The 20,076-nt window shown below is 33.3% G+C and overlaps 1 protein-coding gene across 2 annotated transcripts in view; it reads right to left on the bottom strand.

Annotated features, from left to right (window-relative positions):
• Positions 1 to 20,076, bottom strand: part of LOC123682466 (neuroendocrine convertase 2) — a 122,095-nt gene that overhangs the window by 26,377 nt on the left and 75,642 nt on the right. For both annotated transcript variants that reach the window (XM_045621080.1, XM_045621089.1), the window contains exons 7-10: positions 19,681 to 19,856; positions 18,589 to 18,801; positions 17,622 to 17,722; positions 17,327 to 17,560 (exon numbers count right to left, since the gene is read on the bottom strand). In XM_045621080.1, the coding sequence (XP_045477036.1) occupies positions 17,327 to 17,560; positions 17,622 to 17,722; positions 18,589 to 18,801; positions 19,681 to 19,856 (724 nt within the window). The remainder of the gene's footprint in view (positions 1 to 17,326; positions 17,561 to 17,621; positions 17,723 to 18,588; positions 18,802 to 19,680; positions 19,857 to 20,076) is intronic.

The following is a 20,076-nucleotide window of genomic DNA, read 5'->3' as shown; positions in this document are numbered from 1 at the left end:
ATTGGCATTTATTATATGTTTTTTTCTATATGTAATTTTGATGGAATGTCCTCCCTTTATAGGAAAAGTAGCACTTTCATCCCCATCAATAACACTCACTTTTTTCCTCCGTTTTTTCTCAAAAATATTAGGTCGATTTTTCTACAGACGAGAGTTATAAAATTTTGAAAATTTCATGAATATTTTTGTTATTTTGCAATTGTTATCTATTATTTATTATTTTGAATATTCTAAAATTCAGTTACACTCGTAGTTACAGGATGTCGAATATAAATTTAATTATTTATACTATTATTCATATACTGAACTATCCCAAAACTTGAAATATTATTATCATAGACATATAATATGTTATTAATTATTATACGTCTATGATTATTATATGCATTTATAAATAAGTATACGATGAAAACTGTTGGTTCTCTAAAACTGAATTTTTGTAGGGAACTTTTCTTCCCATTATCTAATCATATAAAAACATAACATTAGGAGTAGAAAACTGATATAGCAGTTAACATGGCCGTTTTGGGGCCTGAGCGAAGAAACTTTTAGCGGCTCGATCATCTGAAAAGCACTAAAATCTCTAAATTCATCGTATTGCAAATTGCCCATTTCCATCGAATCATCATAACCTCAATATACTTGAAACGTGAATTATTGAATTGAAAATATAGTGAAACTGAAAATTTTTCGCTGCCCACGAAGGAAAATTGTTATAATAGGGATCAGAGTTGTGAAAATTGTGAATACGTTTATGATAATACAAGGTTCAGAATCGATTGCCCGAAGTATTTCGATCAACGTTTCTTCCTCGGCCTTAATTTTTCTATACAATTTCTTATATATGAGTTCGTTTAAGTTTAAAAACATTTGTGCTGACCCAAAAATGAAAATGAGCTCTCAAGATATTGAAAATTCGAAGTATCCGCTGATCGCTATGATTGTTAATCGAACAAGCCCCTATCCAAAGTGTCCGCTTTACAATTCAGCAAGTATCGACTATCGATAAGAAAACTATCATTCAGTTGGTTCGCGTTCATTGTGTAAGGTGTGACCTATTTGTCTATTGTGCTTGAAAGATGAACAGCCTCAGCAAAAATGATTATTCACTCACCTTTATCGCGAAAAATCTCAGATAATAAGTTTTCATGAAATTTAATTTTTCTTTATTATATCAGTAACTTCGACAGATGACGATTCGCTGAGTGATCCGTACTCTGGAGATTCGGACTGCGATCCAGCTTTTGTTCCACAATTTGGAAGTTCGAGTTCTACTTGTTCAACCGATAGTAGTGAAGTTGAAATGGGAATCAATAAGACGACAATTTTTTCATGAACACATGAAAATATGCAAGGAGAGGAGATTGAAATTAGAAGTGACAACACTTAAGAAACAGAACAGCTTGTTGCAAATTTAACAGAACCTACAAATGAAAAGAAATATGGTGTATGCAATGTGATGAAAATCCGCGCGAAGTATTTTCTCGAATGTTTCAATATATAGGTATAATGGTAAATGATGTATAAATTGTGTTTTGAAACAAAACTTGTTCAATTTTCTATTCATATATTGTCTATAACATTCGAAGTTCAAAGAAACAACATACCACCCATAATTCCTTAAATAAGTCCGATTTCAAACAATCTGGCTAGACTTTCCAGTAGGGAAAGACTATATCGGACACATTGATATGTTAAATATTATTATAGTTATTATATGTACATATATGTAAATAAGTATACGACAGAAAACTGTAAGTTTTCCATAGGCCTAATAATTTGGTGATTGAAAATTTGTAGTTGCGATGGCGCTGCAATCTCTATGATGTTCAATAGTTTGTTTCTGACTGTTATAGAGTGGTCATTTCCATCATAAATATAAATTTTTTTTTTTTTATTATTTTTTGTTTTTTTTGCTTAGTTATTGATTTCATGTTCAATAAATTTTTGTAGGGATCACTTCTTCCCATTAATCTAATCAAACAAAAACATAATATTATGAGCAGAGGCAATTACGAGACTGTTTACTCCTTCACTAACATTATCGGATTTGCCTCCATTGATGATCTGAGATATAGACAAAGATAGATATCTTTGTCTATATCTCAGAACATTAATAAGAAAAACGGAAATCACCTTGTATCTGATGCATTTGTTCTGATGCCAACATTCGTCACTGCTTGTCTGTCGGGACACTATAGCAAAAGCGTAACATAATATGATTAATTTTGAAATTATCAATTGAAGCTCAAAAATAGTTCACAATGTGATTCTTTCATAAAAATTTCTTTCGTGTTTCAGAAGGGTCTTGCTCAGTTTAATGATTCAGCTGTTGTGAAGATATGAAAAAAGGATTCCTGTTGAAGCATTCAACATTCAAATCAGGATTCTCCCGGCTAGCTCGATTGTGATTGGCGACATTACACTTCCATCTCTTTTGTATTGGATTTTGGAGCACAACTGTTTACTTTCCGTTCCTTCATCTATATTCTAAGGTCTACATCATTATAGATGGCTTGAAGCTAACTTTTTCCATGAGTCACAGCACAGTACACTCAGGAAAATGAAGTTGGTTAAGATTATGCACCACAAAGAAGTCATTTATGGGAAACCAAAAAGCAGTGTAGGGAAAAGTCTAAAACTTCGAGTTGCGTTTAAGAGCTGTCTGGTATAGTATATCCAAAGTCACTTCACGTGCTGACAGTTCTGAAGAGGCGCGAAAGTGTTTTTCCAAACTTGGCCAAAGATTTTTTTATGAACGCCAGGTCGCCAGCATCTTTAGTTATAGTTGAGAGACAATTTATAGTATATCCAAAGTCACTTGAACTAGTCTAAAAAAACGCTTGGCCAGAGATAATTGCAAAACAGTCATAAACCATAGGCGCACACTTTTCAAACCCTTGAGTTGAAAATAATATTTTTGCGAATGTATGAGACTCATATGTCGATTCTTTCAGAAAATTTGTGACGTGAGTAGTTTTTGATGTTACATCAAAAATGATACTATGTTATAATTACGGTGTTATAATTTGATTATTCTTTATTCTCTTTTTCGTATTCAGAATCAGAATAAATATTCAAAGATATATGTAACCTATTATTAAAACTGTCCCGACTGATGGCAGGAAATGGTGAAATATTTCTATTTTCTATAAAATACTAGATTGATTTTTCGATCCGGCTACGTAGCTGCTAATTTGACGTATTAAGAGCCTCAACATCATATGCCTATTCTACATTATTTCTCAAACCAGTAATAACATTGCTTAAATCAGAAAATGTAATGAAAATTTTGTTGGATAATCTCATTTTAATCAATTCTTCCTTCAGTGGAATGAAGATATTTAGGATGCGAAATCGTTTTCTTCAGAACCCGTCATATCAATTCTGACTTTGAAAGTAAATGGAGGAATAGATTTGATTGCGAAATATTCATCTTTTTTTACATAAGCCATAGAATTGTGCCAAACATCATAGTCGAAATCATTGAAAGCATCAGTCACACAACGAACTAAAACTACGTAAAAATGCGTTTCAATAATACCCCTATGGACCACACTGGTCTATGCGAATTATTAGAAAGTAATTAAGAAGTGATAGATCCAGCCAATGAGTGTAACCAAAAACGCTCTCAAAGTGGAAAGGGGAATACGAGGGGAAATATTAAGCCAATAAGATCAATCAAATCGGGACATTCTTATTTTCAAGACGATTTGCTAAATACCGGGGTTTATTTGAGAGTATTGATAGCAATATTTTCATAAATTCCAAAGGAATTTCTCAAAATTTGGACAACCCTTGTATAATTGAATTATTCAGGCTTCCTCCAAGTGACTTTGGATATACTATACCTCAGGAGTTCAAGTTTTGCTTACAATTATTTGATAATCAATATTCTAAAATAATCGATCGGCTTGTATTTGCTGTTTTATATGATACATATTTTCGCTGCCCATGCAGAAAACCTTTTATAGTCTACATCAGAGTTGTGAATTTTTGGATACGTTTATGATATACAAGGTTTTAACCTCACCAGTTCAACACCGATTGCCGAAGTATTTCGACAAACATTTTTTCCTCGGCCATAATTTTCTTCACAATTTCTTATATATAAGTTCGTTTGATTTGTGCTGACCCAAAAATGAAAATGATCTCTCAGGATAATCAAAATTAGAACTGAACACCGGTTTCTGCTGATCGCTATGATTGTTGATCAGACACACCCCTATCTAAAGTGTATGCTTTCCGATTCAACAAGTCTAGTATGGACAAGAAAACTATCATTCAGTTGGTTTCTTGGTTCGCGTTCATTGTGTAAGGTGACCTATTTGTCTATTGTGCTTGAAAGATGAACAGCCTTAGCAAAAGGATTATTCAACTACTTTTATCGCGAAAAATCTCAGACGATAAGTTTTCATGAAATTTAATTTTTCTTTATTATATCAGTAACTTCGACAGATGATCCGTACTCTGGAGATTCGGACTGCGATCCAGCTTTTATTCCACAATTTGGAAGTTCGATTTCTGCTTGTCAACCGATAGTAGTGAAGTTGAAATAGGAATCAATAAAAGACGATTTTTTCATCAACATATGGAAATATGCAAGAAGAGGAAATAAGAAGGGACAACACCGAAGAAACAGAACAGCTAGTTGCAAATTTAACTGAACCCCCAAATGAAGAGAAATATGGTGTATGCAATGTGATGAAAATCCGCGCGGAATATTTCAATATACAGGGTGGCCAAGAGATTGACGTCAAAAAGAAAAAAACAGGTCCCTCGTGTCATGGGCTATTCGAATCACCCCATAGATGTTATGCGATTTTTCACGGTTTTCAAGTTATGAATTTTTTTATGAACTTTGGGAATTTTCGACTTGACCATCCTAAAAAAAATACAAGACTTTTCTGTGAAATTTTTTTTGTAACTTAATCTCAATGAACTGTAATTTTATACATAAAATAACAAGCTTCGTAACTTTGATAAAAATTATGGAAATGTTGGTCTCAAGTGAAAAGCTACGTGAATTGGATTATGATTTTAATTTTCCAATCAAAATTAAAAATGTAAAAAGGCTAATTCACGATTTCTTAGTATGCTTAAATACTGCGCTCAACAGTGGGCTTTCAGAATCATTAATGAAAAATGGTATTTAACAGTCTCCTTTTGCTAGAATTAGCCTTCAAAGTCAGCGAGGTGGAAAAAATCAAAGAACTAGACATTTACTCAAAAATTATTTTTTGCTCTTTTAAGATTTTTCTGATCAAGTTATGATAGAGAATGCTGAAAATTAATAAAAATTAGCTTCAGTTGTTGGTCAAGAAAAGTTTTAGATAAAAAAAAAAAAAAAGGTATGGCAATGAATCACACATCATAATGTAAACAAAAAAAATGAATGAACGATACCCGAACATATGGATCGGACGCAGCGGACCAATCAAGTGGCCCCCACGCTCAGCTGAGCTTAATCCGATCGATTTTTTCGTTTGAGAAGCCGAACGTGTCCTAAGAGGAAACAGGGCAGCTTTTATGCGACTAAAAGAAAATTATCTAAGAAAGTGTAGAATGTGTATTTGAGCTGGAGGTGGCCACTTTGAAAACCTACTGTAAATTTCATAAATAAATTTCTTTTTATTCACATTTTGATGTGCCATGCCTTTTTCTTTTTTTTTTCTAAAACTTTTCTTGACCAACATCTGAAGCTAATTTTCATTAATTTTCAGCATTTTCTATCATGAATTGATCAGAAAAATCTTAAAATGGCAAAAAATAATTTTTGAGTAAATGTCTAGTTCTTCGATTTTCTCCACCTCGCTGAGTTTGAAGGCTAATTCTAGCAACAGGAGACTGTTAAATACCATTTTTCATTAATGATTCTAAAAGCCCACTGTTGAGCGCAGTTTTTGAGCAAACTAAGAAACCGTGAATTAGCCTTTTTACATTTTCAATTTTGATTCGAAAATTTAGATCATTATCCAATTCACGAATTTTTTTCACTTGAGACCAACATTTCCTTATTTTTTATTGAAGTTACGTAGCTGGTTATTTTATGTATGAAAGTACACTTCATGCAGATTAAGTAACAAAAAAAATTTTCACAGAAAAGTCTTTTACTTTTTTTTTTCTTTCAAGATGGACAAGTCAAAAATTCTCAAAGTTCATAAAAAAAATCCTTACTCGAAAACCGTGAAAAATCTCAAAACATACATAGGGGTCCGGGCCGCCGCCAGGACCGGCATACCGGACATTTTGCCGGGGTGCCAAATTCTAGGGGCGCAAAGTCAATTAATAAGTCAAGACATACTTTTTGACACCAAATTTTCTTTTTAGGGAAATACCAGTCTTTGTGGTAAAAATAAATCGAATAGGCGCTCTCAACTAGTTATAAAATAACAAAACAAAAGCAGTTAATTGAAGCTTCAATTTTCTGCTTCAAGTGGACGGGAAATATAAAGAAAGATTCTTCAATTATATTTAAAATAACAAGTTCCAGTCGGCATTACGCTCCTGCGCTCCCCTATTTACAAATGTGTTTTACGATCATAAAGCTTGTCGGCATTATCTGTTATCTCACTAAACTTCACCAGATGATTGGGTTATTGGTATGCTCCTTTAGAATGAGGATATTCTTTAGGCGACTTCTTTGATATTTCAAAAATGCAAAATAATTATCCATTCTCTAGTCACGATATTGTTTTCCGAGAAGGGGGTTAATATTGCAGAATCTTTTCACTACTTTTCAGTTTATTTCATATTCTAGAGAAACAAATACGCGAAACCACGTTGAGTTGAGAGTGTATTCAGAGTTGAATTATTCAATATTTTTTGTGTCTTTGGATTTCAGGGATTCAAGTTGAAGGTAAGTTCTCTCATTGACTTCGTAATCATTCTTTAATAGCAGCAAATTCTAAGGGGTGGCATATAAATTTTTCATTTTGATTTATATAATTAAAAGAAAAATATTATAGGTACTCACATAAAGTACGAATTTCGAAAATTGGAGAAAGATTTAAATATTCGACAACAATCGAAATACATATATGTAGTCATGGGCGCCCGCAGAAATTTTTCTCAGGGGGGGCAAAATGAAAATAATTGAAAAACAATAAGGCATCCATGATTGTCGCAGGCGACATCAGTATTCCGTTTCTTTCTATTTCTGTATTTATATTTATCACCAGCGTCTACTCTGAATTTCAAAAGATCACTAAAAGTGGTACAGGGTGGACAAAAATACAATAGTTTCATGTGTGCTCATACAATAACGCATAATATTCTTTATTAGTTAAATTAACAATATTATCAAAAATACTTATTGTCTAGCGCTAATTGGTTTGAATGTAACACCCTGTAGTTTGTTACATTTTTAGATTAATAAAAATGAGCTGTTTCCAAACATGTTTGGAACTTTTGGTCTAGCAGACAGAATATGAAAGAAATTATTTCTTATTTTTATACATTTTTATCAATCTAAAAATGTAACAAACTACAGGGTGTTATATTCAAACCACTTGCCGTATTTTTGATAATATTGTTAATTTAACTAATAAAGAATGTTACGCGTCACTTTATGAGCACACACAAAACTATTGTATTTTTGTCCACCCTGTACCAATTGGAATCAACATGTGATACATTTTTGGAATCTGCTCAGCCAGAGTAATCGGAAAATTGAGTCAAAATGGGGGTATTCCATTAAAAAAAAATGACGCTGACGTCATTACTCGAAAGTTATTCACCCTATATATTAGATTATTATTTTAAAATACGGTAAATTAAAATAAAGAATCGACATGTTTCAGGATTATTTCTTAAAATGGTCTGTTTAGCTGAAAATGAATTTTGTTCCATACTTAACGGTTACGGCAGTGTATAAGATGAATTTATAAACAAATTGATACGCATGGAGTGCTTTCGGTTCCATGATTTTTCTTCACCCAAGAAGTGCCCAACGCGCCTAAAAAAGTTTTTAATTAAAAAAATACCTCTGCCGATTATGGATTATATGTGTAGTATGTAATTCCATTGAAAACCGGAAAATAGTTGTGAATCTATTACTTTCCTTTTTTCCTTGCCCTTTGGATTGAGAAAGTAATATTGAGGGTGTTGTGCTGAAAAATGAGGCATCCAAAATCTCAGGGGGGGCCATGGCCCCCCCTGGCCCCCCCCTGCGGGCGCCCATGTATGTAGTCCTATACAGACAATATTTCAAGATCTATGCATGAACAATTTCTAAACTCTTTGTGAAATATAGATACTTATGAATAAGATTTCGTACTATGATACCTATAACTAATGATTTTGCGAATTTTAAGTTTCGAGAAGAGGTTTTGTAATGATTTTATGATATAATTCAATAAACTGTAATATTATAACAGATAATTGAATAAGGAAATTCATTGTATTATTTTCAAATTGTGAATATAATAAGAAATATTGTAAACGTTCACCAATTAAAATCGAGTCTTCAATTTTAATTAATTTGTTTCATATTGTAAACTATCAAATTGGTCATTTTTACTGAAGAAGGAGAGTCTCTCCGAAAGGTCCAATTAAATATTGTATAGTTTCAAGACAAAGACATATACCTACCTCACCTAACATTAAAATGTACTCAGTGTAGGTACCTTATTTCTCATTGATACTAACCATCAGGGAACCATCAGTTGAGGCAACGAGGATGATGAATGCAAATTATAAAGATATAATTTCATATTTTATTGATAGAAAATGCAATCGATATGATTGTGAACTAAGTTACCAAAATAGGGAACTGATCAGATGTCTAGTGAATGTGTGATACGTGATAGTTTTCACATCTTTGGTCATACAAAACCAAACCTACAATATTCTAACAATGTCCAAAAATAGGTTGTTTTGTTGAGTATTGCCCATAAAGAAGGGCGCCGAAATTTTATTATGCCGGGGCGCCAAAACGTCTGGCAGCGGCCCTGATGGGGGTGATTCGAATAGCCCATGATACCAACGGTAAATATAATAATAATAATAATAATATAGTTTATTCTCAGAAGATGTATAAATTGAGTTTCGAAACAGAATTTGCTTAATTTTTTCTTCATATACAGGGTGTCCCGGGAAGAATGCGACAAACGAATACCATAAATTAAGGTCATCATGGAGGACCCGTATCAAAATGTTTCAATCGCCTGAGTGCCTTCGTTAGGGATATACAGGGTGATGTTCCTCTTATGAGTGAAATTTTACAGTTCGATAACTCTTTAACTAATCGACCGCATAATTTCAAATTTTGGAGTTTTGTCACCCTTTCCTATCGCCTCCCTTCAATATTTCTGAATTCGAGAAAATCAGATCCGGACTAGGAAAATTTCAGACTTTTCCTATTTTCGTGAATATTGGATCACCCTGTAGGTGAACATCATGATTTTTTTCCATTTTCGGAACCACAAAGAATCAATTCATTATAAAAATTCTAAATCTCTGCTTGGCACGGTCATACAGGGTGATCAATAAATATTCCCTTATGAGTGAATTTTTTTTAGTTCAATAACTCTTCAACATATCTACCGAATAATTTCAATTTTTAAAGTTTTGCCGCCCTTTACTATCGCCCTCCTTCAATATTTCTGAAATCGAATAAATCAGATCCGGACTAACAAAATTTTAGACTTTTTCTATTTTCGTGAATATTGGATCACTCTGTACGTCAATATCATAATTCTTTTCGTTTGCGTGACCACAACGAATTAATTCATAATCAACATTCTAAAATTCAGCTTGGCACCGTCATACAGGGTGGCCAATAAACATTCCCTCATGAAAGAAATACAACCGATTCAACCGAATACGATAGCGAAATCTGTGAAACAACTATATCATATCAACTTGCTCAAAAATGTATTAAAATGGAGGAATATTATTTTGAACAATATCTGCTGAACTGAAAATATTTTATTTTCGATTCATTGTTTTCGAGATCAAATATTTTCAATTTATTTGCTGTTTTTGTTCTATTCTTTATCCAGTTTGTTGATTAAAAGCTTTCTTAAATAATTTGAGGAAAATTTAGGTGAGACATTTGTGAAGGGTGAAACAACTTCAATTTTCGAAATCATTCTACCTATAAATTCAAGATATCTTGAACTATGAAATTTCTTCCATGAAGAAATGTTTATTGATCACCCTGAATGATGGCGCCAAGAAGAGATTTAAAATTTTTATTATGAATTAATTCTTTGTGGTTACGAAGACGAAAAAGAATCATGATATCAACATACAAGGTGATTCAATATTCAAGAAAGTAGAAAAAGTCTTAAATTTTCCTAGTCCAGATCTGATTTAATCGATTTCAGAAATATTGAAGGAAGGCGATAGTAAAGGGCGACAAAACTTGAAAAATTGAAATTATTCGGTGGATTTGTTGAAGAGTTATTGGACTAAAAAAATTTCACTCATAAGGGAATGTTTATTGATCACCCTGTATGACCGTGCCAAGCAGAGATTTAGAATTTTTAAAATGAATTCGTTCTTTGTGGTTACAATGTTTGTTACAATGTTCACGTACAGGGTGATCCAATATTCACGAAAATAGGAAAAGTCTGAAATTTTCCTAGTTCGGATCTGTTTTACTTGAATTCAGAAATATTGAAGGGAGGCGATAGGAAAGGATGATGAAACTTCAAAATTTATAATTATTCGGTCGATTAGTTAAAGAGTTATTCAACAGTGAAATTTCACTCATAAGATGAACATCACCCTGTATATCCTAAACGAAGGCACTCAGACGATTGAAACCTCTTGATAAGGGTCCTCCAGGATGACTTTAATTCATGGTATTCATTTGTCGAATTCTTCCCAGGACACCCTCTATTGTCTATTACATTCGAAGTTTAAAGAAACAAAATACCACCCATAATCCTAATTAAGTCCGGTTTCAAACAATCTGGCTAGACTTTCCAGTAGGAGTAGAGAAAGGCTATATCGGACACATTGATATGTTAAATATTATTATAGTTATTATATGTACATATATCAAATAAGTATACGACAGAAAACTAAGTTTTCCATGTGTCGAATAATTTGGTGATTGAATATTTATAGTTGCGATGGCGCTACAATCTCTATGATGTTCAATAGTTTGTTTCTGACTGTTATAAAGGGGTCATTCACATCCCTAGTTAGTCGTAGTTAGTTTGAAACGAATCCATTGACGAATATTTTTTGTAGGGAATACTCCTTCCCGTTAATTAATCAAATATAAGTAAAAGATTATGAGCAGTGAGGCAGGCAACAATGATACTGTCAACTCCTTCACTAAAATAATCCGAGTTTGCCTTCATCATCTATATTTGTTTATATCTCAAAACATTAATAAGAGAAACGGATATCAACTTGTAACTGATGCATTTGTTTTGATGCCAACATGCACCAACCCCCTCTCGCGGACCTTATAAATATAAAAATGTATCCTGAAAAATCTAAAAATAAGCGTAGGCACTCACAAGGGTGAAAGATTGGATATAATCTACTCGTAGAATGGTTGAAGACAGGTATTGGCATTAATGCATATACATAGAACCATATGCAGCAGTCTTAATGTTGAAAATATTATACAAAGATACGCTAGTCAAAAAATAGGAGACTAGAATTTGTTATTAAATTTTTAATATTTGATCGTATGTTTTTATTTGATAGGTGTAGTAAAAAGGAATTCATTATTTTTCCAATAGATGGATTTAGTAATCTGTATCTCGCGTTCTACAAGTCCGATCGGGTTTCATATGGCGTTAGAAAGATGAGATTTCGCACTACAAAAACATTTTGACAGTTTTGTGATGAGTTGACTCAGTTAAGTTTGAGCACGCCACAAGGATGAACACGTGCAATTTTGGTTTCGTCGATTCCGTTCCGGTAATTTCGATGTCGAAGATGCACCACGCACTGGAAAGCCAATCAGGGCCGCCGAGAGGAATAACAGAGGCTCCTTCAAAGAAGATTAAGATAAATTAGCTAAAACAGGGCGGTGAAATTTTATTTCGCCGAGCTAAAATGTATGGCGGCGGCCCTGAGGCCAATTTTCGAATATATTGATAAAAGCATGGACATTGTCGAGTCCTGTTTTGATTGCTCAAGCTCAAGAGTGCAAAAATAAACCTTCTGGAACACTATTTACATAAGGCTGATCTCAAGAAGATGCTAGATGTATGGATACCACACGAGCTAACACAAAAAACCGCATGGACCGATTTTCAACTGCGAATCACTGCAGAATCGCAACAAAATCCCCCCACTTCTGAAACGCTTGGAACCTGGTGATGAAAAGTGGATCATTTATGACAACGTCAAGTAAAAACGGTCTTGGTCGAAACGCGGTTATCCTTCGGAAACGGCCTGTGATTTTGAATAACCTTGTATGATAAGAGACGTATTTCATCACATGTAAATGATACACGGTCACGGGGTGTTGGTAATCCATACCCAAAATTTCAGCTTTCTACGATTCCAAGTACCGAAGTGATGAATGTTTAATTGAAGCTATTTTTTGCACAAAAAAAAAAGTATCAATCAATTACTCGACAACTGCTAGAGATAGAAACATGGACGTTGAAACATAAATAACCAAAAGGCTACGGAAAACCGAAAAAAGTAATAATATATACAGGGCTTTATATTTGAAATATCGAAGTTGTTACTACTTTTTGATATAAGCGGCAACACCGCAGCGCTGAAAATATTTCAGATCGATAGAGCAGTTGTCCTTGCACAAGAAACAAAATTTTCAAAGAAATCGTACCCTCCGATCTCCGTCATTTTTTTTTTTTTGGTGAAAATTTCAATTTGGTTTGTTTTTTGATTTTCGAAAATTTCAATGTCTACGCATTGATATGCGCTGAATATACGACAGAAAACTGCTAGTTTTCAATATAATTTGATGTTTGAAACTATTTAGTGATGGCGCTACAGTCTCTATAATATTCAATAATTTGTTTCTGACTGTTATAAAGGGTTCAACTCGTTGCTACTCCTGTTACGTTTTATCTTTGAAACTACAAAATCAACATCTAATCCTGAATTTTTGTAGAGAACACTGTTCCCATTATCATCTAATTAAAAATTAACTTATTCAATATGAGTAGAAAACTAATCTATGAGGCTGAAAAGAAACAGCTAGTACAAAAGTAGATATGTCATTAAATGGGGTAGTTTTTGCTGAAGAAAAAATTTCACTAGTGATAGGTACCACTAAAGGTCAAATTATTTCCGGATTCAATTTGACCTCGTGTGGTATTCGGTGAGAAAATTCCACACCAAATGTGTTTATTTCCAACAACATCGATTTTCGTCTTCATCAAGTTCTCTAAATCAAGAACAAGTAACTTCCAATCAACCTGCCATAGTATATAATAATTGCGTTTTTAATAAAAACATTGATAATAATGGTCCAAAAAATTCAGAAAACATCCAAGCTTGTAGTTGAAATGAATCAAAATTATCATGTGAACAAATTAAAATTAGATTGTCAAAAAAAATATTGTGTCATTATAAACGTCAAAAAAATTTTCGGTATAATTCGCTCTTGGGTAACAAGGAGGAAAAAAATTCCACTAAAATTCATGCGTTGCGATGGTGATCTGTCAGAAATACACGTTCTGATTAGTTAAAAATCACATGTTTGGAATTTTCATAATTATTCATGTTTCATCGATCATATTTTTGCAATAGCGAAGATATGATGGATAATTTTTACCTACGAACCTTTATGTTAATAACGCCTGCATTAAGGAATTTTTCGGCACATGGCACATTTTTTTCAGGGCCGCCGCCAGACATTTTGGCGACCCGGTAAAATAAAATTTCGCTGCCCTGCTTTGCCCTATTTATATGAATTTTCTTTGAAGGAGCCTCTGTTCTTCCTGTCAGGCATCATTTCAATTTCATATGGAATCGTCTTTTTCAACTTGAAATCATCTTTATTTTAATTTATCCTTAGTCCTTAGTGCCTATTTTTATTTTCATAACTATAGTTGATTTAAAACAAAATTGGCTCTTGAAAATTTCATTATGTAACTACTAAGAAAACATTTTTGTGTCAGAAAGTATGTAGGTAGTTATTGTTTTATCAACTGACTTTGCGCTCCTACAAGGGCACCCTGGCAAAATGTCCGGTTTGCCGCTCCTGGCGGCGGCCCTGATTTTTTTTTCATGCTTTTTTAAGATATGTGGCCAAGGGTGTAGAAATGGGGGGTACTGGGGGTTATTAACCCACCACCCCACTCCCCAAGATTTCCAAATTATAGCTATGCAAAGAGAAAAAACGAAAATTTTCACATAAAATGAACCAATAATCATTTAATTTTTCATCGAAATCCACACGTCAGTAAAAAATCGGACCCTTTTACGCTTTATGAGTTTATTAGGCTTTCAAGATGAGTACTTTTATTGCACAAGAGCAAGTCTATGTCCGAGGTTAATTATTTTCCTGAATCTATCCGCTTTGTTGGCCTCTTATTTGCCATCTGTGATTTTTGCATTCGTCATTGGTATACACTTACCCGTTGTTTTCGGTTTTTTGTATCATTCTCATCACAAAATTTCAATACTGTAGTTATCAAAAAACTGAACTGAGTAATTGTCTGGGATGTGTTTAACCATTTATTGTGTTTCATTCAAATTGCAATTTATTTATGAAGACATCAGTTTTGAATTGACTTTATCTACATGATGTTTCCTAAATTGGAGGTACAAATGAAAATGACAGATTTCTCGGATCATTTCAAGAAAAAAAGGCCTATAACATGAGACTCCAAACACTTTGTTTCTGAGATACAGGTGTAAAAGTTTATGTCTTTTTCTCATAGAACCTTCCCTTCACATGATAATTAATTTGAATTGGCCATAGATATTCCGTTTTAAAGTTTTCATCATGTGATATACTAATTTTGAATGCAAATCCACAGAGTGATATTTTTACGGGAAGTGATTCTTTCCTATAGAACTATTTTTTTTTACCCTCTGGTAGTTTAGAAAAATGTAAAAAGAAACTCTGGTCCAGTACTACTCTTTTTTGATTTATTATAGTTTTATCGTAACTGCTATTGATTTCGAGAAAAAACATATCAAACAGCTCTCTAGTAGTCCTCAGGAAAATTTAAACTATTATAAAGATCCAGCTAGCAACCTGTAATGAATGAATTTATTATAAGTTTTGGTACTTATTTACCCACTCTGTAACGAAGATTAATTAAGATTTAATAAACTGATATCACCTTCACAAAAACTCAAGACACACTAGAAACACCCATGTACATCGAGAACAAAGCATTCCCGGGCTCATATTCATGGGACTTTTTATTCTTAAAATTATCCTCCTCCGTAACTCGTCTAATTTAGGAACATTCCGTATAAGATAAGAACAACCGAATAGGTAATAAAAAGTTATTCGAGTAATTTAGTTAAAAACTTCTTTTACTCACATTACAGATATGAGTAAACGTTGTCGTCAAAACAATTTTTTTCGATTATCCCCCCAAGAAAAAAAGATCGACGCCCTTGTATGTGGCAGCTACAGTTATAACTAAAGTGTAATTGAATTTATAAAAAAAGTTGAGATATTCCGTGAAAACACGAAATGTTAAATTGGAGAATTACCGTCAATATTTTGACCACGTGTTATATGTACAGGGTGGGCAAATAAGCGAGGTAAGCGGCTATATCTCAGAATCAACTCATCTTAGAGACTTGCGGTAAAAAATTTTAACACTAAAGTGTACAAGAAAACACACTGGAAATTGTTTTGAAGTTCATACCTCTACCGCTAGGAAGCGTAATAGCTACCGTCCAGTAGAAAGATGACTCGAGAATGTCTCATATGAAGTTGAAGAAAAAATATCATCACTGTAATCCTCGGAAAATTCTCTATCTTTTTGAATTGCCACTTTCGATTTTACGACATCAAATAAGGGTAGGTGAAAGGGAGAAATCTGATTGATTGAAACGCCTGTAACTTCAGTTTGGCTCAACATTTTTGAGCAAATTAGATCTCGTCTGAAAGATAATATCTTGTTGATTGAAGACAAAATATAGTCATGATAAATTTGTTTTTGCTGCTTTCGATAGGGGGCGCTAAGTCAGAAGTTCATTGTTTTGTTCATTTTACTGCGAAATTTCAAATGTAATGATAGGATTTTCTTAACAGAAACAGAAGTTCCATCAAATTTGCATGAAAACACCTGAAGGTCGCAAAGCGATAATTTCATGCGTTCTGAAGTTATGACCGAAAGAAGATATTCTTCAACTGATGCACTGCGAAAAATCGAATTGTGTTTTAAGTTCAGACAGAAACAGAAATCCCATCAAATTTGTATGAAAAAACCAAAAGGTCGCAAAGCGATAGCTTCAGTTATGGACGAAAAAAATATTCTTCAACTGATGCACTGAAAAACTAAATTGTGTTTTCTTTCGGCCATAACTCCAGAACGACTGAAGCTATCGCTTTGCAACCTTCTGGTTTTTTCATACAAATTTTATGGGATTTCTGTCAGCACCTAAAGACACAATTTGGTTTTCCGCAGTGCATCAGTTGAAGAATATCTTTTTTTGGCCATAACTCCAGAACGCCTGAAACTATCGCTTTGCGACCTTGAGGTTTTTTCTTGCAAATTTGACGGAACTTCTGTTTCTGTTAGAACTTAAAGACACAATTTGGCTTTTCGCAGTGCATCAGTTGAAGAATATCTTCTTTCGGCCATAACTTATATATGACTATATTTTGTCCTCAATCAACAAGATATTATCTTTCAGACGAGAACTAATTTGCTCAAAAATGTTGAGCCAAACTGAAATTACAGGCGTTTCAATCAGTCAGATTTCTCCTTTTCACCTACCCTTATTTGATGTCATAAAATCGAAAGTGACAATTCAAAAAGATGGAGAATTTTCCAAGGATTACAGTGATGATATTTTCTCTTCAACTTCATATAAAACATTTTCGAGTAAAATTCATTTTTCTACTCGACGGTAGCTATTACGCTAGCGATAGAGGTATGAACTTCAAAATGATTTCCAGTGTGTTCTCTTGTACACTTTAGTGGTAACATTTTTAACCGCAAGTCTCTACGATGAGTGGATCCTGAGATATAACCGTTTACCTCGCTTATTTGCCCACCCTGTACAACATTTTTGTTGCATATCACATGTAGAATCATTTCCCGCGAAGTTCTGAACTTTTTAAAGTAGACATCCTGATGTATATGGATAAGTGGTTGCTACAACTGTATTATTGATTTTCGATTATATAATTCTTCGCCTTTTTTTATCGGGTTGAACATTAAAAATGATGCCTACTCACTGTACACTCTGAATTGTCCCAGCGTCACAGTGATATCTAGGTGGTACAGTCTTCCAGATTTTAGCAAGGGCTACTATGGCACCAGCATCTAATACCCCAAAACCGAAAAGATGATTGAACTCAAGACCAACGCCATTCATGGTCCAATGAAATCTATTCTTAGCATCGAAGAGAGAGTTTCTTTTTGAAGTCAGTACTGTCAAATGCTGCATATCCCTCCAAGTAAGTTCATTGCTGAAATTTTCGTTTATAAGTAGGTACCTCTAAAAAATAGCCAGATGAATGAAAGTCTTACTTTGCTTCCAAGGCTAAGGCAAAAACGCCTGCAGCTTCTGGAGCTGCAGCCGAAGTTCCAGAATGTGTTGTTGTGCATTTTCCATATAAATCAGTAGTTGCCTGAAAAATGAATTGTATATTACGTGTCCATACGTAAAGTATGGAACAAATTCATTGTTAGCTAAACAGACCATTTTAAGAAACGTAGATTTTTTATTTTAAATTTACCGTATTTCAAAATAATAATCTAATATACAGGGTGAATTACTTTCGAGTAATGACGTCTCCGTAATTTTTTTTTCATTGCAATACCCCCATTTTGTCTCAATGTTTGCTAAACTTAATCAATTTCAACAGTATGTGTTCATCCTTTAATTAATTGCAAGCAAACCAATTGCTACACCAATTACCAAATTAAAAAAAACTCCATATTTTCAAGTTTTCGCCATTTTCACCGTGCCTCGTAAATGGTGTTTTTGAGGATGAAGTTAACTGAAGAAATTCATCATTATTTGAGCTTGCGATTCCATTTTTGATTTTATATGCAGGGTGTTACAATGAAAAAACGAACAGTAACTTTGGTCAATATCTTTGTTTAAGAACACCCTGTATATATAAAAATAATTTTTTTCCACCCTGTTCACATCACAAAAAAACATTTTCAAGATATCTTCATTTACTCCCACAAAATAAGATCCGCGTATGGGGTTGTCCACCCGGTATAATAGCGATACGAAAAATACGTGATTCTACTGGCAACAATGAAATAGGTATTGGTCAATGTTCTAAAGAACTGTCAATGTTCTACACAACCTAATTGTATCTGTTGACTTCGGATCTCCTCGAACAGCTGATTTCTGTGAAATTTATAAAACTTGCAAAAACCGACTACAATATTAACAAAAATTGTTTACATGAAAAAACCTTCTGGGTGTTGCAGTTTCTTTGTCAGTTAGTATATAATTAAATCATTAACAGATACTTACAACTCCAGTATTAGGATCTTTAGCGCCATTACTGAAAGTTGACGCAAGAGTAGAAGAACAACTCTCATCGTAATGAGCATTTTGACCATCATTTATAGCACTATTGATACTTATTGTCCACATACTGGCAGCGTATCCATCGCAGTTACAGTCGTCATCTGAACCTCCATCACCACTGGCCCATACATATATGTTTCCTAGACCATTACGACCCTGGAAAAACAGAATCATCAAATCTTGTCGGAAAAAAATATTCATATTTATTTTCATGTTCATATTCATATTGCTATTGCTATTCATATTCAAATGATTAAGAGTCATTATTAACTAAAGGATAAATTTAAAATTTCTAAAATTGTTATTTCAAATTTAAATGTTGATTTGTATATGTGGTTCATGAGAATAACAAAAAAGAAAACTATAACAAACTGAAGTACTCGTAATTGCTTTCTCTGTGAATCCTTACTAGAGAAACAGTTACGTTTAGTTTGTTTCGAGTTCCTCAATTGCAATTTTTGTGAAGTAGATATACAAGTAGTGAGTAGGTTAATTCAGTAATTTTATTGAACTATATGAACTAATGAGGAAAAAATGTATTAGTATCTAAATACAAAAATTCCGAAACGTACGTCTGTCTGTTAATTAAGTTTTTTAATTTGTTAATGTGTTTACTCAATTTGTACAGTTTTAGTTAATAGTTATTCCGAATTTTCTTCTGGTTGATTATTAATTTTGTCATTTTTAGAATTGGAATTATACTCCAAAACAAAAATAAACCAAATATATCATAAAGATATATTATTGTGAAGGAATAGACACAAAGTTGTCAATTTTTTGATATTTACAATGAATATCCTTCATCCAGTAGACTCATTAAACCTTTATTATATGAAATGAAATGTTGTTAAAGATCAAACTTCCTTTTGTGATTTGATATTTGAAAAGTAGAATATAATCAATCATCTATCAAAGCAAATTCTTTCCTTTGAAATTTCTTGAAAGATTTGGATATTCATGAAAACATGACTCATAGACTGATACCATTAAGAGTTCACACTGAGTTTTGATGTTATTCAGGCATAAAAAATGTACCTCGTTTACTCCTTTAACTATCGCTCTCATTGTAGCATTCCTTGGACCATCTACTGTTTTACCATCATCTGTGGGTCCCCATGATGCGCTATAAATGTCAATTAGGTTTGGTTCATGACCCATAGAATTGGCTTCTATTAAATCAGTCATGTAGGGTTGGTCAAGCATTCGAATGCCTGAAAAGAAGTAAAATCAAAGCTCTATCCTATCGTATAACTTTATAAGTGAGGAATAAAATGTAGGTGGAGTTAGGGATTCACGACTGACTTGATTCCAAGTCAAGCGCAAGTCAAGTAGTAGTTTTTCAATCTCAAGTCAAGTCAAGTATTTATTTATCAAGTACTTGAATAATATCAAGCTACTCGATTTTTAGCAGTTTCATTGTGTAGTATCACA

Source organism: Harmonia axyridis, chromosome 1 (assembly GCF_914767665.1).
Source record: "Harmonia axyridis chromosome 1, icHarAxyr1.1, whole genome shotgun sequence".
NCBI lineage: Eukaryota > Metazoa > Arthropoda > Insecta > Coleoptera > Coccinellidae > Harmonia > Harmonia axyridis.
The sequence above is the reverse complement of the archived record's forward strand: the minus strand, read 5'-3'. Positions and strand labels throughout refer to the sequence as shown.